The following is a 25,317-nucleotide window of genomic DNA, read 5'->3' as shown; positions in this document are numbered from 1 at the left end:
TCTGTCTGATACAGAGGCCTGGAACGTAGGAGGCGCCCGGGGAAGCACGGGCGTGATGGACGTGCGCATCCCGGCAATCTGTCCTTCAGCACGCCTTCCCCCCACCCTCAGCGGTCACCCCAGGGGCTGGGGATAGGACCCCCGGCGGCTCAGTCGGCCCCCAGACCCTCCCCGCCCGCGCCTTCTCATCCCACCCGCCCACCGGCCACCATCCCCACGCCCCCACCCTACACCACGCAACATCGCCCTAGCGCCTCACCGGGCGACGCCGCGCGGGCTGCGCCGCCTGCGATTGGCCAAACGTGGCATAGCGCCATCTCGGCCTACCGCGCGCTGTGCGCCCTCATTGGCTGGAGGCCGGGCCGGGGGGCGGGGAAGACGCGCGCGGGGCGGGCCGGGCCGTCCTTCCGTGGGTCCCGCCCCCGGTCCCTGGTCGAACCCGGCAGCTGATGCGCGCGGCCGGACTGCCAGCTAAGGGCGCGCGGCCGTTGCTCTGGTTACTGCCCAAGCGCCGCGCCAGGGAGGGCGGCCGCCGCCCGCGTGGGATGCGGGTGAGGAGGGCTGCGGGTGCTGCCGCCGCTGGGGTCGTGTGAGGGAGGCTCTCAGGGGGAAGCGACGGCGCGGCGCGGCCAAGTCCGGCGCTGGTGAGTGTGGGACCAGCTGGGAAGCCTCCGGGTGGCGTTTGCGCGGACCCTGCCCGGGAGCCGCCCTCCCGCTTCCGAGGCCGTCCTCGGTGGGAGAAGGCAGCTCGGATCTTTTCGTTTCGCCTTCCCTCTGAGGGTGCGCTGGGCCGTGCCGCCGGCTCCCCTCGCGCCTCCTGGCCGCCACCAGCCATCGCTGTCGCGCTTGGAGGCCTTAGTTTCCCCAGGGCCAAGGTCTTTCCCCAGTTTCTGGCCGTCCTTCTCCCGAAGGCACCTGCTGCCGCGCACGGAGTCGGGGAGGAGTGTTGGGGCGGGCGTTTTATCATACAGACTTTCAGTCTCTCTACTATTGCCGACTGTTGGCTTCTTCTTAAATAATTTTGTGTGATTTATTTTTTTGAAAGGTTGGACTGATTTGCCTTCTAATTCCGTGAGCACATTTACTGGGATTTGGCTAGTGGCCCGTGCTCCTGTTAGTACGGCATCTCGAGGGAGAAAAAAGTGAACAGCCAAAACCCTCTTCGGGAAAAAGACTCTCAACTTTGATCGGTGCCACCAGAGACGCCTTGGAACCATGTGGACCTTTCTTGGCATTGCCACTTTCACCTATTTTTATAAGAAATGCGGGGACTTCGTCACGTTGGCCAACAAGGAGGTCCTGCTGTGCGTGCTGGTGTTCCTGTCGCTGGGCCTGGTGCTCTCCTACCGCTGTCGCCACCGCAACGGGGGCCTCGTCCGGCACCAGCAGAGCAGCTCCCAGTTCGCCATCATCTCCAATGTTCTCTCAGCGCTGCCTCTCGTTGGCTTCTTCTGGGCCAAGTCCCCTCCTGGATCAGAGAAGAAAGAGCAGCTGGAGGCTAGGAGGGTAGGTTGATTACAACGGGAGCAAATGAATGAACATGTTACTTTAACGATAGGATCAGAGTCACCCAACTGTGGTTTTCTTCTGCACAGGACAAAAGGTGGCAACTTAGTGTGATTTCTCGTGTATCTAGATAATATTTCACGATTTTGATGTCTACATTCATGCATTCTAGGAATGATGGAAATCATTTGTTTCGCTCGCTAGGAATGCACCCCTGGCTATTGATTTGGTTACTAACGATGGAAAGAAATGTCAGAATTTGGTTGTGGAGGAGGGTGGAATCACTTTCCAGGATGAAAAAAAAAAAAAGATGCTTTATTTAAAATTCTTGGGTAAGGGCAGTATTGGCACCTGGGAAGAAAGCAGCAAGCACCAAGTTAGTCGGCTGCTTTGAGAACTGACAGCTGACCGAGAAGCACTGAGAGCGCTCGCATTGTGGAGCCCTCTGTCTCTTTGGAGCGAGAAGCAGGTCTAGGCAGCAGGGGTAATTGAGCAATGTCCTCAGTGCAATAGTGTTCCTGTGGTAAAGGCCGAGTCTTCAGTGCGTGGGCTGCTGCCGAGGGAGTGGGGGAGGCGGGTGGGGCAAGGTCCTCTAGGCCAGGGGACAGAAGAAGACCGCCCGGCTCGGGGTATTTGCACTGTCCCCCAAGAGCCTTGAAGGATCTCAAAGTGTGAAGCAATATTTGATTTTCACTTTTTTAAAAGTTTTTTTTTTTTGTAAGAATGGACCCAGGGATTTTAGAGAAGTGAGAAGTGGGAGGGAGACCCATGGGGAGTGGCTGATGGTGGAGTGGACCCACCGTCAGTGTGGGCAAGTGGCTACGCAGTAAGGCCGACAAAGTAAGCTTTGTTGAGAGGTTTAGAATTTTTCTGCAGCACTTCTAGGCTTTGTGATGTTTGACAAATTGCTGAATTTTCTAAGAACGAGTTACCTCTTCTGTTAGAAGGGGAAAGCATGGCCCTGGCTGATAGGGGATGCAATGAGTTAGTATTTGCAGACTGCCATCTACAGCCGCTTCATAAACATTGGCTGCTGTGTGTCTGTGGAAGTCTTGAGTGGTGCCGAGTTGAGTGGCATGGCTGGTGTGGGTCGGAGGAATGGGAAAGGGAATTTTCAGGTTGAAACCTTACAGAGCTAGCCACGTCTAAGGCACAGGTCGCCAGTCCAGGTTATTGTCCTGCTGTGCACAGACGTGTCGGGCTTGGAAAACAGCTCTCTGTTTGGGGAACACCTCAGGCTTTCTGCTTGTTCCTTACGAAGCAGCAGGCTTATAAACTGATGTGTTAAAGTGCTTCTGCTGAGACAGCTTTACCCAGAGGCACACCTTCCAGGTAGGTGTAGGGGTGTGTGTGTGAGAGAGAGAGAGAAAAAGAGAGAGAGAGAAAAGGCATGGAAAAACTAACAGGAATCTTTAAGATAGTAAAAGGACCTTGCCTTGTGTGCGCCCCTCACCAGTCCCAGTTTGATGAGTTCTGAACCTTGGGAGACCCTGATGGGACACACAGACGGTTGTCTTCTACGCTTGGTAAAGGAGGGAAAAGTATTTCTCTAAGACAAATAAAAATGGAATGCAATGTAGAGGTAAATCAATCCTGGGTGAATGTTAGAATCACAATATTGAATGCCTAAAGGATTTTAGGTTGAATTTTCATTTTGGCTCAAGTTCCTTTAAATCCTTGAAATGAAAATGGGTCCTTTCATTCATTAAGGTAGAGAATTCAAGAAAAGTGATTCGTTGTGTGTTTATTGAAATTGTGTATTGATTGAATACATTGTGAAATGTGTTTAGATAAGCTTGTCTAGCAAGAACAAATGCTTATTGCAAAACAGAATTGATCTTTAAAAAAACAATAGGCAAGCACTGTTATTCTCAGTGGGAATCAATCTCTTTAGAGTTTTTTCTTCTCTTTTGCTCAGAGTTGAAGTTTTTGCTGTCAGTTCAACCCGTGATGAGTTGAGTGTTTGCTATTGTTCCTAAGTTGAGGTTTACTAGTATCAGGATGAGGAAAAAGGAAGGGGCAGATTTAGTATGTAAAATGAAATCTCAATTCCTTTGTAATTTGGTTAAATAATCCTTGTATGGTAGATCAGTAGTCAGCATTAAACAGTCTGTTATGTAAAACTGATTTTTAGATTTTTCAACTGCAAATGCAGAAACAAAGTGGAATAAACAGTGGAATTACAGGTAACAACTAGTGTGCAAACTGAAATCAAATCAAATTGTGATTGTGGCAAATGCAGAGATATATTTAAAGAATAAGTATCAACTTTGCCTTTGCACAAACTTTGGAAGCCCCTTACAAACAATGATTATACCTGGCTGGTATGTGTTTCTATCTGTCTTTGAAATAGCATTTTCTAAATACCATGTTTGAAAAAAGGGATGTATGTTTAAATTTCATTGGATATTTAACCTGTATCTTGATATTGATTTTTATATGTGATCTGGGTTTAACAAGTGTTTCACTTTGATTTGAAAGATGTAATGGTCCATTGTATTGCTATGTTAGTATCACTTAAGTCGAGCAAATTTGGAAGCATAATTCATTTGTTTTAACAGCACAGGAAAGGAGCCAATATGTCCGAAACAACCTTAATAGGAGCGGCTACCTCTACGTCCACATCTTACCAGAACGATCCAGAAGTTATCGTTGTGGGATCTGGTATCGTTGGCTCTGCTTTGGCAGCAGTGCTTTCCAGAGATGGAAGGAAGGTGACAGTCATAGAAAGAGATTTGAAAGAACCTGACAGGATAGTTGGAGAATTTCTGCAGCCAGGGGGTTATCAAGTTCTCAAAGACCTCGGTCTTGGAGGTAGGTACATCCTGATTTTCAGGAGACTTAGAGGATAAGGAAATGTTCTTTGCGTAGGATATGCTCTAACTAATAAAAACAATTTTAGTTCATTTGTTTGTCAGGTTTACTGATTCACCAACAAAACTGCATGAAAATAAAAGCAAAGTAGAAAACAAGCATTTAGTAATGTGAGGAGATAGAAAGGAAACTAAATAATGAAATGTCTAGAAGTTGTCATGAGTACTAGAAAACGAGTGATGGCATGAAATTTAGTGAAAATGAAGGAAACTATGGTTTGATAAGATATGTTGAATCTTTTATTTAAGCATCATGAATATAACCAATGCCTTTAAAAAGATTTACTTATCCTAGAGACAGAGTGACTAGGTCACTCCCTATGTGCCTGCGAGGGTGTGGGTGGGCTGTGCTGGGCGGGAACTGGGATCAGGAACTCCTGACCTGGTCCGGGTCTCCCGTAGGTGTGGCGTGATCACCACGCCTGCCACTGATTACCTTAGCAGGAAGCAGGGCAGAGCCAGCCCTGAGTGGAGTGCTGGTGTGTGAACCACTAGGCTAAATGCCTGCCATTACACCAAGATACTCGGGCACTAGGGCGGGGAGAGAAGGGGAGAGAGAGTGAGAGAGAGAGAGAAAGAGAAAGAGAGAGCGCAAGAGAGAATCTTCCATGTTCCAGTTTACTCCCCAAATGGCTGAAATGGTTAGGCCTATGCCAGGCCATAGCCAGGAACCAGAAATTTCTGAATCTCCCATGTGCAGGGTCCCAAGTGCTTGATTTGTTTTCTGCAGCTTTCCCAGGAGCGCTGGGGCTAGACCAATGCCAGGGTGGGTACTGGCATTGCAGGCGATGATTTCATTTGCTATGCCACAACACCAATTCTCAGTCAGTGCTTGTTAAGGACCGATTATTCATTTGGGAAACAGATATTCACTACCTGTTTTGCAGGAGGTGCTATCTAGCATACCAAGGATCGGTTTTGAAACAAGGCAGATTATAGCTATTCTTTTGATTATTTTTTTTGAATTTATTTTTTTAACTATTCTTGAGAACAGACTGAAGTGTAGCCAGGCTGTGAGGTGAGAATGAGCTTGCTTGGTGTGGATAGCGGGAAGTGTGGTGTACCAGCTAAAATCATCGCTCTTGCAACCTTATGGCTTGAGTTTGAATTGCTGCACCTAGGAAGCTGTATAATCCTGCCTAAACAGCTTAACCTTCTTTTTGTTCCTCTGCTTGCAAAATGGACTTATTAAGAAAGTCTGGTTTGCGTTTTACAATGAAGGTTAAATGAATTCACAGTGTAATCTGTGATGTAGTGTTTGCTGCTTTGTGTAAGGAGCTGAGAAGGAGAACAAGATATACCAGGAAGGTAGTGGATGATGGAGAAGAGAGATGAAGGTTGGAAAGACAGGCAGCAGGTGGATGAGGCAAAGGAGCCAGAGGAGCATCTGGTCTGACTGACTTTGAAAATCATGGCAGCAGCCCGTAAGAGCGATCGCAGGAACCTTCATCCTGTATCCTGATGCAGTAGATATGATACATGCGACAGTCTGACTGAAATTTATTTTACTTCTTGGTCATCGTGGTTTCATCTGATTATATGTGGAATTCATTTCATAACTTAGCATTGAGTCAAGCTTTACCATTTGTGCCATGCTGTTTATGTGAATATAAAATTTAGGGATATTCAACTGTAGATGTCAGATTGGATGTGTGAATCTAGAGTGTAGAGGGATGGACTGCCCGGAGTGAAAATTTTGAGTTGAGTACATGTTTGTGGCACATAAAAATTGTGGCAATGATTGAGGCCATAAGGCAAGTTTAAGGAGAAAGTAGAGTGAAGCCCCGGGAAACCTGTCGTTTAAAGATTGAGTGGAAGCAAAGAACACCTGGAAAGCTGGCAGACCAGAGAGTGCGGATCGTTTGACGTCACGGAATCCAAGCAAGGAGAATGTTCTGCGTAGTGGGGTGGGTGTGTGTGAGAAAGGACAGCCATGTCAAGGCTTGCTAATGTAGGAAAAGCGACCATAGAATTTGGCACTTTTTAAACAAGAGAGAGAGGGAGAGACGGTGAGGGAGCTCCTGCATCCGTGTTTTCACTCGTCAAGTGGCTGCAGCAGCCACGGCTGGGCCAGTGAGAAGTCCAGAACCTGCAGCTCCGTCCAGGTGGCCCGCGTTGGTGGCAGGACCCCAAGCAACTTCTCAGATGCATGAGCAGGGAGCTAGATTGGATGCCAGTGGCTGAAGCCACTACGCCATTATACCCACACAGGATTTGTCAAATTAGAGGTGAGTTATGATGTTGCCAAGAGAAGCATGACTGAAATGAGTATTGCTATCAGGCGGAAGAATCCTAGTTTTAAGAATAAATTTAGGGCCTGGCGCGATGGTGCAGTGGTTAAGGTCCTCGCCTTGCATGCCCGGGATCCCATATGGGCACCGGTTCTATCCTGGCAGCCCTGCTTCCCATCCAGCTCCCTGCCTGTGGCTCGGGAAAGCAATCTAGGACGGCCCAAAGCTTTGGGACCCTGCACCCATGTGGGAGACCCAGAAGAAACTTCTGGTTCCTGGCTTTGGATTGGCTCAGCTCCAGATGTTGCATCTGCTTGGAGAGTGAACCATCAGATGGAGGATCTTCCTCTCTGTCTCTCCTCTCTGTATATCCACCTTTCCAATAAAAAATAAAATAAATCTTAAAAAAAAAAGAATAAATTTAAATCTATGTTTATTGGAAAGGTTGCAGGCAAGATTAGATGAAATGAGGCATTTTCAGGGTAATATGGCCATAGTGAAATACCCTAGACTGGTCCGCTCCATTGGAATACCAAAGACTGGATAATCTAAAATAGAAATACTTACTCCAGTATTTTGGAGGCTGCCTGTGCAGGATCAGAATAGCTTCAGCGGGTTCTTGGTGACCTTCCTCCCGATTACACAACTGCTTTCTTGTTCTGTTCTCACGTGGTGGCAAGAAAAGGGACAGAAGCTCTGTCTTGTGTCTTATTTTCATCGTGATAGCTATATTTCATATTATTTCTTATTATTGCGTCATATATTTCATATTGTGCCAGATTCATATTTTATATTATTGTGCCTTAATTCCATCATGACGGCTATATTCAGCTGACTTGCATAATTTGAATGTGTGCCCCAAATGTTTATGTTGGAAATTTAATCTTCAGTAAAGCAGGGTTGAGAGATGGGGTCTGATGGGAGGTGTTTTAGGTCATGGGGACTCCTCATGAATGGGTCGGTACTGATTTTTAAGGACACTTGCGTATACTTAAGTACTTTGCCGACTCTGGATCCATGTGGTCCAGCATGGCACAGCACAGCAAGAAGACTCTGTACCTTGGTAGGTGCAGGTGCTTTGACCCGCAAAGCCTCACGGGTCGTAAGAATGCTTGTACTTTCAAGTATCTAGTGCCAGGTATTCTGTTCTGTTACTTCACACAAAACTGGCTAAAACATGAGCTGCTCATCTGCTATGGCCCCTATCTAACTGTCGCCTCACTGGGGACGGATCTCAAAGACTAGGATTGCTGAAAGATGCTTACTTCCTCATGATTCTTGCCATTTATTACTGTGGTTATTTTCTGAAATGTTGGTCATTGATAGCATTGTTAGCAATAGATGAGTTTTTTATATTATGGTATAACCCAGTAATGTTAGATTTCAATTTTATCAATTTTTCTTATCAGGTTTTTTTTTTTAAAGATTTATTCATTTTTATTGGAAAGGCATATACACAGAGAGGAAGGTCTTTCGTCCGATGGTTCACTCCCCAAGCGGCCACAATGGCTAGAGCTAGGCCAGTCAGAAGCCAGGAGCTCTTCCGGGTCTCCCACATGGGTGCAGGGTCCCAAGGCTTTGGGCTGTCCTCAACTGCTTTACCAGGTCATGATCAGGGAGCTGGAAGGGAAGTGGGGCGGCAGGGATTAGAACCGGTGCCCATATGGGATCCCTGTGTGTGCAAGGTGAGGACTTTAACCACTAGGTTATTGCGCTGGGCCCTTAATGTTTCTTGGTATATTCACTGTTTTTATATTACATAAAGCATTGATACATATTCTGTCCTTTTTTTGTTGTTGTAAAAGTTTTGCTTTTTGATATTAAAAGAATACCTTTAATATGTAAGTATTAACATTTTGCTACATTTGATGTTGTCCCAAAGATTTTGTTTTTATCATTAAAAGTTAATTTTTAAGCTTTTAACTTTTCAGTTGACACTTTAAAAATGTTATATTTTCGGGCCCGGCATGGTAGCCTAGCGGCTAAAGTCCTTGTCTTGAACGCACCGGGATCCTATATGGGCGCTGGTTCTGATCCCAGCTGCCCCGCTTCCTATCCAGCTCCCTGCTTGTGGCCTGGGAAGTAGTTGAGGACGGCCCAAAGCCTTGAGACCCTGCACCTGTGGGAAACCTGGAAGAAGTTCCTGGCTCCTGGCTCCTGGCTCCGGCACAGCAGTGGCCGTTGAGCTCACTTGGGGAGTGAATCATCAGATGAAGATCTTTCTCTTTGTCTCCTCCTTTTTGTATGTCTGGCTTTGTAATAAAAATAAGAGAAATCTTTAAAAAAATGATGTATTTTCTATCAGAATTCTTTACCAACCTTTTTGTTTTAACCTTAGTAAAGCACTTTTTCAGGGATCTGAGGTATTCCGTGTTTTGTTTATTGCTAGTTTTTAAAAAGTTATTTGAGTTACAAAAATTACTTCATAATTTATCCTGAGTGAATTTTGAAGATAGGTTGAAATCATAATATTAAAGAAATAATCCTAGCACCTTGTCTTTTGTTCTGGGCAGTTATATTTTTGGATATTCCGTCTTTATGGATACATTTTTTTTTCTGTTTTTATGACTGTTTTTCCCATAGTCATATGCTGAAAAAAAAATGGTTAGACTACCCAGATGTGTCACTCTGCAGATCCAGAAGGTTCCTCAGGCGAGGATGGCGGCTATTGCTTTTCCTGTGGTGTTTCCCTGTTTGTCTTTGAGGTCAAGGAGAAGCAGACTGACACTGTGGTGCTGCTCTCTTTAATTCCACAGATCTCTCTGACATGCCTGCTTCTCCAGAAGCGTAAAGGCTTCTAAGCTGGTTCAGCTTTGCAGGTAGCAGCTGCCTGTGTGAAGATGGGATTCGTTTCTGAAGGCCTCTGTGGCCTTGCTGCCTGTCTGGGAATGCCAATGCACCTGACCTTGGGACCGACTTGTTTTGCAGATGCAGTGGAGGGTTTGGACGCGCATACTATCCACGGCTACATCATTCACGACCAGGAGAGCCAGTCCGAGGTTCAGATCCCTTACCCTCTCTCGGAAAGCAGTCAGGTGCAGAGCGGAAGAGCCTTCCACCACGGAAGATTCATCATGAGTCTCCGGAAAGCAGCCATGGCAGAGCCCAAGTAAGAGTGCAGCTTCACGCACCTGCTCTGCAGGATTGATACAGTGAAACAGCCTGTGTGCAAAGATTTTAGAAATGCTATTGACAGGGCAGAGGGCTCCAAGGAGAAATCCCTGTTTCTTTCTAAATTCTTAGTCTGATAGGACTGACCTTGTGCGTGGTCAGTACATTATACTTGTTTGAACTTGAAGCACTCTGGTTGAGGACATGAAGAGCTTCCTGTGATTGCCACAGACTTAAATGTTGACAAAGCGAGCGAAGAAGTGGATTTACCCTTACGGCTCAGAAGTCTCGTGAGCCATGCAAGTAGAATGTGTAAAATATTACCTTTTCACTGAAAATAACTACTCTATAATTTATAAGTTTTTCTCCTCTATTTGTGTATGTGTGTGGGTATGTTAAGTTTCTCTGCCTGTGTTTGTTGTTTCATTAAGGTAAAAGTGTAGTGTGACTTCTTAAAATTACTTTTTGCTCATTACATTAGTGCTGTGCGTTCAGCCCACGCTGCATTAAAGCTCACTAACGATGCTTTTGCTTTTCGTCGCTGTAGACCTCTGTCGGTGCACATCTACTTGGGCACACTTGATGTCAGTTTATATGACCAAACTTGGGATAAGGAACAATTGATCGTGTCTAAGCTAAATTTCTTAAATGTGCTGCCACAGGAATTGATTTCCGCTTGTCTGTCCTTTAGCACCAGGTTCATTGAAGGCGTCGTGCTGCAGCTATTAGAGGAAGATGATGTGGTGGTGGGGGTTCAGTACAAGGACAAAGCAAGTGGAGAGGTCAAGGTGAGTACCAGATGTCAGCTCCTCCAAGAGCTGGTGCTCTGTTGCACATCTACTGTTTCTAAGCTTGCTATGAGATCAGATAGCAACACCTTGCTCGTTAGAATATCTCAGGATGCTCTACAGGGATCTTCGTAAGCAAAAATTGGCATGCTAACAGCATTAAAAGTGGAAGTGAAGGGAGGGCCTGGTGCGGTGGCTGAGACGCTGCTTGCGATGGCTGTGTCCCGGAACCAAGTGGCTGCTTGACGGCCTGACTTTGCTTCTCATGCCAGCAGCCTGGTGGTCTGCACCCTGCGAGCCAGCAGAGGTTGGCTCCAGTACTAGGGTCTGTGCCATCCCCTTGGGAGCCTGGATTAAGATCTCAACTCCTGGCTTTGGCCTGGCCCATCTCCATTTGTTGCAACATTTGGGAAGTTAACTAGTGGAAGGAGATTTTCTGTCCTTTTCGCTCCATCTTCTCTTCAGATTTATATATAAACACTGTGTGTGTGTGTGTGTGTGTGTGTGTGTGTGTGTGTGTGTGTGTGTGTGCGCGCACGTATATATATATACACACACCTGTCATGAGAAATCTAAGTCAGCAGAGAAAGACATGGGACGGAGTAAAGGGAAGCACTGAGATTGAGCTTGAGAGAAATGATTAAGATAAAAAAGTTGTTTTCCTCAGAAAGTCAAATAAATGAATGTAGGAGAACTTAAATGATGGAGCCATATTTATGTACTTTTAGTTTTTAAAAGAGATTTATTTTTATTACAAAGTCAGATATATAGAGAGGAGGAGAGATAGAGAGGAAGAGCTTCAGTCTGATGGTTCACTCCCCAAGCGGCTGCAACGGCCGCTGCTGTGCTGATCTGGAGCCAGGAGCCAGAAACTTCCTCCAGGTCTCCCACACAGGTGCAGGGTTTCAAGGCTTTGGGCTGTCCTTGACTGCTTTCCCAGGCCACAGGCAGGGAGCTGGATGGGACTGCTGGGATTAGAACCAGCGCCCATACGGGATCCCGGTGCCTTCAAGGTGAGGACTTTAGCCTCAAGGCCTCAGCACCTGGCCCAGCTTTTAATTTTTTTTTTTGTATTGAGAGGGAACAAAGAGAAAGAGGGGAACTTCCCATCTGCTACTTTTATGTCCAGATGCCTGTGACGGCTTAGACACTCCGGGAGTTGGCACTTCAGCTTACCTACATGGACAGCAGAGCCCCGAGTATTTGAACTGGGACTTGTTGCCTCACGGCATGCTTATTGGCAGGCAGCCGAAGTCAAGAACAGACCTGGGAATCCGACCCAGGCAGTGCCGTGTCCTGCCCTCTGTGCCAGAGTTCACCCCTTCCTTATTTCACAGTGTCTGTTTTGGCAGATAACGTACAGCGTACATATTTGCTCTTGCTGGTTTAAAGGGTGCAGTCCAGGATTGTTACTGCAGGACATTGTACAACAGCATTGTACTGTACAGCTGCAGGCAGAAGCAGAGTCTCCCGGGAGACAGCAGCACAGCATGAGTACCGCTGCGGGGCAACCGGAGCAGAAGAGGGAAAGGCAGATCGGTGGGTGGTTCTTCAGGCCGCTCCGTAAGGTCGCTCTGCCCTGGGATTTGCGCTCTGCTGAGTGTCCCGTCCAGCAGGGCAGTCAGCGTGGGCCGCAACCAACCTAGGCGGGAATGACTGGACAAGAGACACGAAGAATGGACCGCAAGACAGGATGTCTGATCAAGCTGTCAGTTTACTGATTTCAATTGAGGGTTTTTATATTCTTCAGTAACTAAGGCTCAGGGAGGAAAGAAGAAACTGGGACGCAAGCCATGGTCTCAAGAACGATTGTTCTTGAGCAGCCACCATATCAACAGTAGTGTAGGTAACCAGTAACAGGATGTCAGCAGGTGCAGCATAAATCACATTCTGAAACAGTTGCTAGAAACAATTGAAGCTAAGTGTGTGATTAGTTTCATAACCTCTTTCACAAGCATCTAGCCAACCGGGGATTTTCCACTGGCCCATATTCAGAATGGCCTCAGTGTGGCTATAGTACATGGCTCCTGACAGCTGAGCGCGACTGCAAGGTGTTCTCTGCTTGTCGTGTGGTGAGACGCCTTTATGTGGCCATTCCTACAGAAATTGTAGTAAGTCCTAGCCACTGATTTTTTTTAAAATCGCTGTTTATTTTTGGCTCCTGGGGCAATGTCATCTTTTCTTTTTTTTTTTTTTTAAAGATTTATTTATTTTTATTACAAAGTCAGATATACAAGGAGGTGGAGAAATGGAGAGGAAGATCTTCCGTCCATTCATTCACTCCCCAAGTGACTGAAATGCCTGGTGCTGTGCCGATCTGAAGCCGGGTACCAGGAACTTCTTTCCAGGTCTCCCACGCAGATGCAGGGTCTCAAAGCCTTGGGTCCATGCTCGACTGCTTTCCCAGGCCACAAGCAGGGAGCTGGATGGGAAGTGGAGCAGCTGGGATTAGAACCGGCGCCCTTATGGGATCCCAGTGCCTTCAAGGCGAGGACTTTAGCTGCTAGACCATGCCGCCGGGCCCAATGTCATCTTTTCAATATGAAAAAAAAGCAGGTTCAGCACAAAATAGAAATCTGAAATGTGGGACAAAACTAAAGGGATGGGGCAAAGCACAGAAGAGATGAGATGCTGTAGACGGGACACCCTGTCTCCTGGGTGGCAGGCAAACCCTCCCAAGCCACGTCAGCGGGATGGAGGGGGGGAGAGTTACTGGGAGCTTAGGTACCGAGGCTGGTCCTTCTCCTTCAGTCTGGAGGAAATGAAACACAGAAAAGCTGAGCTCCCAGAAACCCCTCAAAACAAACAAACAAATAAAAAAAGAACAGATAGAGAACAAGAAGGAAAGCTTAGAAACAGACAGGAAACGGTCAGCGGGGATGCACTTATAACTCACTGGGTGGGACACAAAGATTAGTTACTCCTCACCGGGTATTGAAGATTTCTCTGCACACCCCTCCTAGAACTGTTTACCTAAACTGTTGGCATATGTCTTGTTAGAGTTATAAGCCAGTCTAGACTACCCAAAAACAGCCAGGTTCAGCAAAATCATGCTTCAACACTATAAACTGCTAACTACTAAAATGAAAATAGACACAAGACAGCTGAGTAGTAATCTATAGCCATTTTAAGGTGTATAGAACCTGGTTGCATATAAACTAATAATTGAAATGTCAATGAGGAAGTCATAGGATGTGGTTCAGAACTTGCATTCTTTTTTTTCTCTTTTAACATATTGGTTACTCAGTAGCATGTCAACTAATTCCATAACGTTATAAATTGTTACTGAGGTAATGTCGGGCGTTTTTAATTGATTGGGATGATACTCTGTCGGCTCTACCTTCAGACCAGAGATGGTCTCCCCAAGAAACCGTTGAACTTACCTGGACAATAAGATGCTGGACTCTATGCTTGGTAGATGCTTGCAATGAAAGAATCTCAACTGAATTTGAACTGTGGTAATGCAACAAGGTGGAGGAATCCACCATGGAGGGGGTGTTTGAGGAGGGGTGGGGGGAATCACAGTGCCTATAAAACGGTGTCACATAATACAATGTAATCAATAAAAAAAAAAAAGAAGAAGAAAAACGAAAAGTTGAGCTCAGACAGACCTAGAAGGAGGCCAGGGACGGAGATAATGCTGCTCCCACTCCCTGAAGCTGAGCCACATCACAAGACACCTGCACGTGCTGGGCTTCTTCCCACCTTGCTTGGCTGCTGCTTGAACTTGCCCTGCCCCTGGCTTGTTCTGAATGGCACACAGCCCAGATTCTTGGGAGAATTATTTTGGAAAACAGAAAGAAAATATGAACTGGACAGATATGGGAGGAGTGGGCACCAGAAGGAAATACATGGTAGAATTTACGTTTGAGGAGTGGGCACCAGAAGGAAATACATGGCAGAATTTACGTTTCCCAGAGTGGAAGAAGAGACGTTGAGCAGACAGAAGATTTATTGAGCTGCTACTGTATGCCAGGCGCTGTTCTAGACACCCCCCCGCCCCCAAGAAAGAAAAATGAGAGGCAGCAACACAGATTCTGAGGGAGAGGACAGGGCAGCTGAGGAGGGCAGCAGAGGGCACTGAGACGCCTGGGGGCTCCGCCTTGGGTTTCCTCCTCAGCTTCCTCCTCGAATTCCTCTTCCTCTTCTGCGGTGACAGCCACTGATTTAAAAGCACTATGTGATGTCCGAAAATTCTAAGCTAAAAGCATCTGGCTTGCCTGTGGTTCAGCTCAAGCTGGCCTTGTGGCTGCTGCTTCTGTTGGGTTCTTAAGTGTAGAGTGAGCCCAGTTGGCTTGGCTGCTGCAAGGGCTGCCAGGGGAGTTGCCCTCGGCTCCGGAAGTGTCTCCAAAGGTACAGAGGCCATGCATTCTCTGAAGCCCGGGAACAGCTTCCTCACAGCATTCTCTTCAGCTATTCTCTGTAATGGAATGCAATCACATGTTTAAGTCTGTCCGTGTACATCCGTAAAGAGTGATCTTTGCCATGTGGCCACCAAGCGGCTGTTCAGCCGAGTGTTCTGTGTGTTACAGGAACTTCACGCTCCACTGACGGTCGTTGCAGACGGGCTCTTCTCCAAGTTCAGGAAAAACCTGATCGCCAATAAAGTTTCCGTTTCATCTCATTTTGTTGGCTTTCTTATGAAGGTAACGTGCGAGTCTGATTGTAAGAAAGAAAACAACAGGCAAAAAAACAGCAGGTTGAAATTTGCAAATTACTGAAGGATGCCCTTTTGTTTTTTTAGGACGCACCACAATTTAAAGCGCATCATGCAGAGCTTGTGCTAGTTAATCCGAGTCCAGTTCTCATCTACCAGATCTCATCCAATGAAACTCGAGTACTTGTTGACGTGCGAGGAGAAATGCCCAGGAATTTAAGAGAATACATGATTGAAAAAGTTCACCCACAAATACCTGGTAAGAAGTTGGGTTTTGTTCCCATTGTAGTCTGAAATGATTTCACACGAGCCCCTCCAGCTCCACTTCTCACTGCCCCCTGTCTCAGGCCAGGGGAGAAGGGTGAAGGTGAAAATTGTGTGCAGTGAACTGGTGCTAACACATTTAGAAAACAGACATACATACAATTAACCCCACAAATAGATGTAATTATTATGTGTCAAGAATAAGTTGAAGGAAAAAAAAACCTCCAAAGGTAGAAATAAAAGACTCAGTACTTTTGTCATGTGGATAATTAAAGCAGAGTATTCGATTATATCATGTTTTTAAAAGTAGCCTGCGCAGCAATCTAAGGTCTCAGTTCTTGAAATGTGTGTCATAGCCTTGTTATATCCCTCCATCGCTCCCTCTGCCTCTTGCCCTTCCTTCTTTCCTCCTTCCCTCTCCCTCCCTTCCTTTCTTCTTTCCATCCTTTCTTTTAGTTATTTGAAAGGCAGAGTTAGATAGAGGAGAGAGAGATTTCAGTTTGCTGGTTTGCTCCCCAAATGGCTGCAATGGCTGGATCTTGGCCACTCTGAAACTGGCAGCCAAGAAGGTTCTGCTGGGTCTCCCACCTGGGTGTAGGGGCCCAAGCACTTGGCCCATCCTCCACTGTCCCAGGCCACAGCAGGGAGCTGGACTGGAGGTGGAGTCGGCAGTACTTGAAATCGTGTGCATATGGGATTTCCACACGGCGGGCAGCGGCATTACTCACTGTCTGCAGTGCTGGCCCAAGATGTTTTCAAACTTGGTCTTATTTCAGTTAGAAGGCAGGCCTTGTCGTTAGTCCTGTTTAACAGATGAGAGAACCAAGTTTCAGAGAGCTTAGCCAGTGTCTTCACGGATGAACCGCTTGTGTCATGCCTGCCCTCGGAGCCCGAGAGCTGCAGAGGCAGATTGAGGTCCACGCTTTTGAATACAAAGGCTTCATTAACTTTCAGATGTCTTTGTAAAACCACTAATAGAAGAATTTTTTTCCCAAATTCAGAATTTTTGTTGAACTTGTTTGCTTTTTTAAACCCTGGAAGATATAGGAAAGGCATAGGAAACATTAAACGGTTTAAATCTACGTTCTTGGCAATTTTGGGCATCGTACACCATGACGCTTTGCTAGACTTTAGATTGGGAGAACATGCTGCTCTTGCCTTGTCTATCTGGCCGGCACCTGCCACCTCCAACAGAGTCCCTGCTGGCTCCTCTCCTGTTGTCTCCTTCCGAGTCTGACCATCTCAGATCAAACATATAAACATGTACTGTTTTCTTTCTGTGTATGACTTACTTGGTTTAGCATGATATCATCCAAATTAAGATAGGTTGTTTCAGCTGGCAGATTTTCCTCCTTTTAGTAAGGTTGAAAAATAGTCCATTGCATACATGAGCATCTTGTTTATTTATCCATCCATGTAATGATAGTTTATTTCCACATTGGCTATTGTAGCTAATATTGCAGTATATAAGGGAGGGCAGATGTTTCTTTGATATCTTCAATTAATAAAAACAATTAGGCAGTTACATGATTAAACTAATAAGAAAATTTCCTTTTTGTGTTTTGTGTTAAATATTTCAGTCTTTTCAAGTTATTTTGCTTTAAAGATTTATTTTATTTTAAATACAAAGCCAGATATACAGAGAGGATAGATAGAGAGGAAGATCTTCCGTCCATTCATTCACTCCCCAAGTAAGCGCAACGGCCGGTGCTGTGCCGATCCGGAGCCAGGAGCCAGGAACTTCTTCCGGGTCTCCCACACAGGTGCAGGGTTCCAGGCTTTGGGCTGTCCTTGACTGCTTTCCCAGGTCACAAGCAGGGAGCTGGCTGGGAAGTGGAGCTGCCAGGATTAGAACCGGCGCCCATATGGGATCCCAATGCATTCAAGGCGAGGCTTTAGTGGCTAGGCCATGCCGCCGGGCCCTCAAGTTATTTTTAAAACCAGTAAAACCATTCTGTTTAATAAGCAGCAGTATATTAACAATAACAAAATGAAGTAAAATGGACAAATTTAGGTTTTAATAATGGTATTTTCGACATATTTACACAATAATGCCTCAGTAAATTTTTACTCAGTTAAAATTAATCACTTATAAAATTTTAGATGTGAACAGTAATTATGTATATATATGGGAGAAGTATCCATTACCTGATATTAAAAAAATTTTTTTTTATTTAGATATTTGCATAGTCGATCAGGGTGGGAAGTATGTAGGGTTAGGGAGAAGTGGGTGTGATCAGTTTCCAAACTTTCTATTTCTTGTACCCATTTCTAGGGGGAGGGAGGAGCTAAGGGGATAGGCCATACCCCGCCTCCAAACCGCCCCAGTGCCCGAGGATGTGGAAGGGCCATCTGATAGCAACCCAGGGTCACAGTGTGGCGCATGTTCCGAGGGTTCTGCCCAGGTGGATGCAGTATATCGAAATGCTGTCGATCTTGCCAATCTAAGCATGAGGAATCCCTTCCCAATGTCCACTGGCTGACACGGTTGACCTGGGAGTCTCCATTTGCCCAGATATTGGGTGTCATCATTTGGCTGGGGCAGTTGTCCATATGCTTTGTTCTCCTTTCTCTGCTGTGGTTGCAGATGTCCTCAGCGGGCCTCTATGTTTAGCATATATTCTTATTTCTTTTTAAACCCTGCCCTTTTTAAAAAATGTATAGTTTTGAAAGGCAAAGTTAGACAGGAGGTGTGCGGGATGTGGGGAAGGTGGAGAGGAGAGAAGGAGAGAGCACTGGTTCACTCCCCAAATGGATATAAGGATTGGAGCTGGACTGGTCTAAAACTAGGAGCCAGGAGGTTTTTCCTGTCTTCCGTCTGGGTTCAGGGGCCCAAAGACTTGGGCCATGCTCTGCTACTTTCCTAGGCACATTAGCAGGGAGCTGGATGAGAAACAGATCAGCTGAGTAAGTTGATAGCAATCTTAGGTCCGTTATGGAAATTCTTTTTATAAGCGGAGAAGTTTGAATGTAGGCTTCTGCTGCTCTTCTGCCCGATTACGCTGGAAACTTGGGGATGTTTATTGCAAGCTATTATAATTATTATTTTTTGACAGTTCATTTTCTATACAAATAGAAGCACAAAACTGTAAAACTGGGGAGTATGTAGGGTTGAGTTACTCTAACCATTTCGTTTTGGTGCTAGAGCAGCTGGAGCCCAGGGAGCTCAGCTGACGTGTGTCTGTAAGCGTTAGTGTTTGAACCGCAGAATCTTCTGTTTCTACATCGCGAGTGCTCGGTCTGGTGTTGTCAGTGTTGTTCTTAGGCATGACAGCTGTCAGTTATCAGAAATGGGTGGATGCGTTCCCCCTGTCTCAGCTCATCTGGGTTTGCCTCACTTTTGCTCTAGTTTATTCACTCAGGTGTATAATGCCTGTGTTATGAATTTTCTCCCAAGATTCTTTAGTTGCTCCTTAACATGAAAACCTGGATGCTCAGTGAGTAATCTTGTTCTTAATAGACAATAGATTTCTTGATATATCACAAAGGAACTGTGTAAAAAGCACTGCAGATGAGCCAGAGGTGTTTGTTTATATTTGATAACAAACTGTTCTGGTCTGAAGTTAGCGTTCTAACCCCTTTCTCTGGGTGTGGCTGATTTGCTGCAGATCACCTGAAAGAAGCCTTCCTGGATGGCGTCCAGAATTCTCGTTTGAGGGCCATGCCAGCCAGTTTCCTTCCTCCTTCACCAGTGAACAAACGAGGTATTACTTCAATGTTTTGCATGACATGTGATTAATTTATACTTTTCTGAATGATGTGGGCAGGAGAATTGCTTGCTACAGATGATCAGATTCCTAATGCTAATTTTATTTTAATTTTGAGAGTGATTGTTAGTCACTTGCTAGTCACTGGGGATACAACAATTAAAGCATTGTACTGACCTAGTGTAAGACATTTTCTCGGAAGGAATGTAGACCAGTAATTTCAGAACACTGTTGGTACTTTTTGTAATAAGAACCCATTCATGGTATCCCAGGTTCACAGGGAGGCAGGGAGGGAAGCTTGTGAAATGGAAGAGGTGTTTAGAAAGGGTATGAGAGGGCCGAGCACGGTGGCCTAGAGGCTAAATCCTCGCCTTGCATATGCTGGGATCCTATATGGGCGCCAGTTCATGTCCCAGAGGCCCTGCTTCCCATCCAGCTCCCTGCTTTCCATCCAGCTCCCTGCTTGTGGCCTGGGAAAGCAGTTGAGGACAGCCCCAAACCTGCACCCATGTGGGAGACCCGGAAGAAGCTCCTGGCTCCTGGCTTCAGATGGGCTCAGCTCTGGTTGTTACAGCCACTTGGGAGTGAAAAAGTGGACGGAAGCTCTTCCTTTCTGTTTTTTTTCTCTGTATATCTGACTTTGCAATAAAAATATATGTATCTTTAAAGCATGGGTACAGTAGGCTGCTCAGGTAGGATTGAGCCTCCAGGACAAGTGGGAGTCTTTTTGGTGTACTTTGAAATTGAGGCACTCCAAAGTGAAATGCCTGCCAAGTCTAGGGGCTGGAGCTGGTGATGTGAAGGCGCTCAGCTTCCTGTTAGTGCAGCCTGGTGCTGGTGTCGGGGTCCACAGGTAGACCATGTGTTTACCATTTTGTTTGAGACCTGTAGGCAATTGAAATTTTTTAGGTAGTGGCTTTTTTCAAGATTTATTTATTTGAAATAATTATATAGAGAGACAGAGGTGACTTGCCTCCACTGGGTCACCACCTGGATGGCCGCAGCGGTCAGCACTAGGCCGGGCTGAAGCCAGGAAGCAGGAGCTTCTTCCATGTCTCCTTCCTGAGTAGCACTGCCTCAAGCACTTGGGCATCTTCTGCTTTTTCAGGCCATTAGCAGGGAGCTGGATTGGAAGTGGAGCAGTTGATGCCCATATGGAAAGCTCGCATTGCAGGTGGTGGCTTTACCTCGTAAGCCACAGCGCATGCTGGTCCCTCACTTGGACAGTTTTTAAAGCTTATTTATGCAGCATGTTATCATTCTTTGATTTGCTTTTATGGCCAAAACTATCCCATGATGTTTCCATATTTGATTTTTGATTATTAGAACATTGCTGAGTTATGAAGAGAGCAGGAGAGAGAAATATCTTCCGTCCATTGATTCACTCCTCAGATGGCTGCAACAGCCAGGGAGGGCCAGGCTGAAGCCCTGAGCCAGGAGCTGATGTGAAGCCTGCATTGTAGGCAGTGGCTTAGCTGGCTGAGCCGCAGCACTGGTCCCATTGTAACTTCTATGAGGCTAGAGACCATTCTTATTCTCCTTATTTCAACAGTGCTTGGCATACACGAAGTGTCCAGTAAATGTTGAGTGAATCAAATTTGGAACTTTTTTTTTTTGCCTTAATAGATTAAGCTTTTTGTCTATTTATAAATTAACAGATTTGTCACTTTCTTTTGTCTCCCGTGATCTCTGTTTACAGGTGTGCTCGTTTTGGGGGACGCGTACAACATAAGGCATCCTCTCACCGGCGGAGGAATGACCGTTGCTTTTAAAGATATAAAAATCTGGAGGAAACTGCTCAGGGGTATCCCTGACCTCTATGATGATGTAGCTGTTTCCCAGGTAGGCCTAAGATTACCCCATGGCCAGAAGGCTCAGTGTCTCTGCAGGGACGAAGGTGGAGAGCTGTGTAGGGAGCCTGGGTCCTCCTCATGGCTCATCGGTGGTCTTACTCAGGCTTAGCAGACCGGACTCTGTTTGCTGTATTTGAGTATTACCCAGCACTGGAGTGCTTTGTAAATTGAGCTTCAAAGTTCATGTCCCCACCGTTCTGAAGATGTTACTCTGTAGGTGGCAGACATGGCTGTACTGGCTGTACAGACCTCAGGGTAAGCATCCATAGATGATGCTTTATTGGGTAATAAGTGATCTTTTTTTCTTTTTAGGCTAAAAGTTCATTCCATTGGTCAAGAAAAAGATCTCATTCTTTCGTTGTGAATGTGCTTGCCCAGGCTCTTTATGAATTATTTTCTGCCACAGATGGTAAGTATAGCTCTTTCTTGATGAGTATTGCTGAATTCCAGATTCTGAAGGCAAGAAAGAATCTTCAGGCCAGAAATCATTCCAAAGTTGTTTCCCTCTCCGCTTTTCTTAAAAGATATTTATTTGAAAAGGCAAAGTTAGAGAGAGATGGGAGATGGGAGATTTTTCCATGCAATGATTTGCCCTGTAAATGGCTGCAAAGCTGGAGATGGGCCAATCTGAAACCTTCCACTTGTTGGGTGCAGGCACCCGAGCACTTGGGCCATCTTCTGCTGCTTTCCCAAGCATGTTAACAAGGAGTAGGATCGGAAATGTAGCTGCTGGGACTGCATATGGTGTCCTTACAGGATGCTGGCCCCATGGGTGGCTGGCCGCCTTCACTTGCTGTACAGCTAAGCACAGCATTGGCCATAGTTGTGGTTCTTCCTCATTGAGCACAATTTCTACTTTCTTATCATAATACCTATTATTTTATCTTAGAAAGTTGTTGATTTTCTTTTTGTAGCACAACAGCAATACTTTAGCAATGTATTCATGATGTTTAGTTTCTCTGGTCAAAATTTGATGATTTTCATCCTGAAATGGATAAATTTTGATAGTAGTTCTTTCTGGCTGTGTATTAAAAGGCAGGGTGGTCTTTTCTGAATACTAATTTTGGTATTTTTTCCTCCCTAATATCTTTTTATGCTAGTGTTTTAAAAAATACGTATAAGCTTCAAGTCCAGTTTACATTTGAAGAATAAAATGAAAGAGTACTGCACTGCTGTTCTTACGTCTGCATTACAGAGGGGATAGTCACTTTACATACAGCCTGGGCATCCCTAGTCCAAAGCTCTAAAATCTGGAATGTTTCAGTCTATGAGTTTGTGCATGTGTGAAATGCTTGTATTAGCATTTTGAATAAGGTCTACTCAGCCTGAATTAAGAAAAATAAGGCTCAGCAAAGGCGGTGTTAGAAATGGGGGGAAAGGTAACCACAGCGATAGCAAAGTGAGAGTTATGGTAGATGAATGAAACTAGACTTTTGCGTTTTTAAGTTTGATCATTTCTGAATACTAATTCAGAATACTAATGAATACTAATTCATTTCCAACCTACCTGTTACCTGGCTCAGGCCCTATTGATCAGAGCTTTGGTGATGGTTAGAAAAGATGAATCAGTAACAGTTCCTTCCTTAGCCTCTTGCTAAAATAACTGGCCGATTGTGATGCAAAGCAAATGTGTGCCTACGCCAGCGTGGAAGTTAAAACGGCTTGGCAAACTAAACACAATACATTTGAGCTTTCCTTAGCTCTTGAGTTCTTGTATCATATAGCCAACTATACTAACAAAACAAAGCAAGTTGCTTATTAGACCTCAAAAAAAAAAATCCATGGAGAAAAATCAAGTCATGGCTGAGAAGGTCATTGGTTTTGAGTCGCCTGAAAGGGCGCTGATGCACAAGCTGTTCCTGTTCTTTTCCTTGATCATTTATAGCGTAGGTAAGGGATCAGTGCCAGGCTTCTCAAAGATTGGAAGTTTGGTTTGGTTTCTACCATTTTTTTCTTAATTAGAAAGGCAGAGACTGCAGGTGCCCTCAGTGGCTGGAGCTGAGCTGATTTGAAGCCAGGAAGGAGCCAGTAGCTTCTTCCAGGTCTCCCACACAAGTGCAGCATCCCAAGGCTTTGGGTCATCCTCAACTGCTTTCCCAGACCACAAGCAGGAAGGGAAGGGAAGCAGCCAGGATACGAACTGGTACCCATGTGGGATCCAGTCACATGGAAGGCAAGGATTGAGCCACTGGTCTGTCACACCAGGTCCTCTACAGTTGAATTTTTATAATAAAGAGTTCATGAAGTATCTTGAACCCTACAGTGAATTTATAAAACCTGCAAATAAGATTTAAACAACTCTTCACTTTTGAGACTTAAATGTTAGTACAATAATTATTTACTAACAAAAAATATGTTACTACCCATGTTGATTTGGGAATTTAAAAGATTCTGGTTGTTGAAACTCTCAAACTATAGATAGTTAAAAATCATCTTTCAGGCTACACTTGATATTTGTTTTTATCATTATTTCTTCTGACATATCATTGGCACAATAAATATGTATTTTGATTGAGACTGATTGTTGAATTTTATTTTAGACTCCCTGCATCAGCTAAGAAAAGCCTGTTTTCTGTATTTCAAACTTGGTGGAGAATGTGTTGCTGGTCCTGTTGGCCTGCTTTCTGTGTAAGTTTTGAAGGCACAGAGGAAATGGTATTTCAAGGTTCTGAGAGACTGTTTACTTTATGAATTATTACAAGTCTTTGACATAAATTTTGTCCTGTTATATTACTTGGTAATAGGTGGATCATAGGAATAAGAAAAGGCAACATTTAGGTCATTTCTAGGAAACAGTATTTACCAGACGTGCCAGTTGAGGTGGCATCATTCAGAAGGCTGCCTTTTTTCATTGTGGCTTTACTCACATCCCATGCGCAATGGAGAAACATGAACTTGACAGTGAATATGACTTAGGAGAGCGGACTGCGGAGACTGTTAGTGTAGACGGTGTGGCCACGGGTGTCGGGGTGCCGAGCCGTATCTTATTGATTCTGACATCTGAATGTTCATATTGGTGTCTTTGAAAGACTAGGCCTCGGGAGGTTAGCCTGGGGCCTCTGGATTAGTGAGAGGGAAAGAGCTGAGAATATATGGCTTATGGATATAAGAGCAAGAGGAGTAATTGGCTTCTCTGAAAAGAATATTTTAAATGGTTTCTTAGGAAAGAAGATTAAATCATTTGTGCTTGTCATCAAACGTAAGAGGCAGATAAATTGTTAAAGTTCTCTACAATGTGGAATGTGTGTTAAGATTTATAGATTATACATAATAATGAGTAAAATTCAATTTTTTTCTATTGCAGACTGTCTCCGAACCCTTTTGTTTTAATTGGACACTTCTTTGCTGTTGCAGTCTATGCCACGTACTGTTGCTTTAAATCAGAACCTTGGATTACAAAACCCCGAGCCTTTTTCACTAGTGGTGCTGTACTGTACAAAGCGTGTGCTGTCATATTTCCACTAATTTACTCAGAAATGAAGTATGTGGTTCATTAAGCTGGAAAGAGCCTTCTGGAACTCAACAAGTCCACGAAACTCGTGGAAGGGGATGTGTGCGGAGTGTGCTACACCACTTCTCAGGTGGAAATTCCTGGACCGAGCTCTGGATGAATTTGATTTTGAAGTTTTTTGTATATACACGTGTAAATATATGCCTTAATTTGCAATTTTAAATGAAAGGTTGAATAAGTTTGACATTTTAAAGAAATGATTGTTACCACAGACTAGTGCTAACAGGAACTGAAGTTTTTCTTAGGATTTCAGTATTTGGGATGGGTCATTGGTACATGCAAATAAAGGAAGAGTGACCTCTCCTGACCTCACGCTTGTTGTGCGTTTTCTTTACTTGGCTCCAGGATAGTGGGAAAGAAAAAGTGGATTGAAATGACCTAGGGAAGCCGTCCCGTGAACTAAATCGCTTTGGGGCGGAGACTCGCTGTTCCAGGGCCGTGACTTGCTGACGTCCCATGGGTTTCACACTGGGGAAGTGAGTCAAGGCCTGTTTAGGTTTCACTGTGTAACCTGAGTTAAGCCACGGTGCTTTATTTCAGGAAAAGTGACCAAGCACTGTTACTAATAATGGTGGACTATGTTAAAACCAGAATTTATCCATGGTAACTCTGAAGAGACTACGGACATCCAGTGGTTACGGTAAACTTTAATGTAAATTGTTACCCCTAATAATGGGGGGGGAGGACATTTTAAAAAATTGTTACACCTGAGAGAGAAGTAAAATAGAATCTAGAAAATTAAATAGTTTAATTTTTAATAATTAGGCCTAAAATTACTTGTAAAGCTTTTAAAATAAAAATTTTAAGTTTGAAGTT

At 45.0% G+C, this 25,317-nt stretch overlaps 1 protein-coding gene across 1 annotated transcript; it reads left to right on the top strand.

Moving 5' to 3' along the window:
* Positions 1 to 509: 509 nt before the first annotated feature.
* Positions 510 to 24,803, top strand: SQLE (squalene epoxidase). The gene is made up of 12 exons (XM_040979314.1): positions 510 to 644; positions 1,046 to 1,506; positions 4,068 to 4,320; positions 9,539 to 9,719; positions 10,413 to 10,509; positions 15,042 to 15,155; positions 15,254 to 15,425; positions 19,039 to 19,134; positions 20,837 to 20,979; positions 21,303 to 21,399; positions 23,531 to 23,618; positions 24,295 to 24,803. The coding sequence occupies exons 2-12, from the start codon at positions 1,216 to 1,218 to the stop codon at positions 24,485 to 24,487; spliced, it is 1,725 nt and encodes a 574-aa protein (XP_040835248.1). The 5' UTR covers positions 510 to 644; positions 1,046 to 1,215; the 3' UTR covers positions 24,488 to 24,803.
* The last annotated feature ends 514 nt before the right edge of the window (positions 24,804 to 25,317 follow it).

Source organism: Ochotona curzoniae, unplaced genomic scaffold (assembly GCF_017591425.1).
Source record: "Ochotona curzoniae isolate NIBS_2020 unplaced genomic scaffold, NIBS_Ocur_1.0 contig_3190, whole genome shotgun sequence".
Classification (NCBI taxonomy): Eukaryota; Metazoa; Chordata; class Mammalia; order Lagomorpha; family Ochotonidae; genus Ochotona; species Ochotona curzoniae.
Note: the sequence above shows the minus strand (reverse complement) of the source record. Positions and strands in the feature narration are given on the sequence as shown.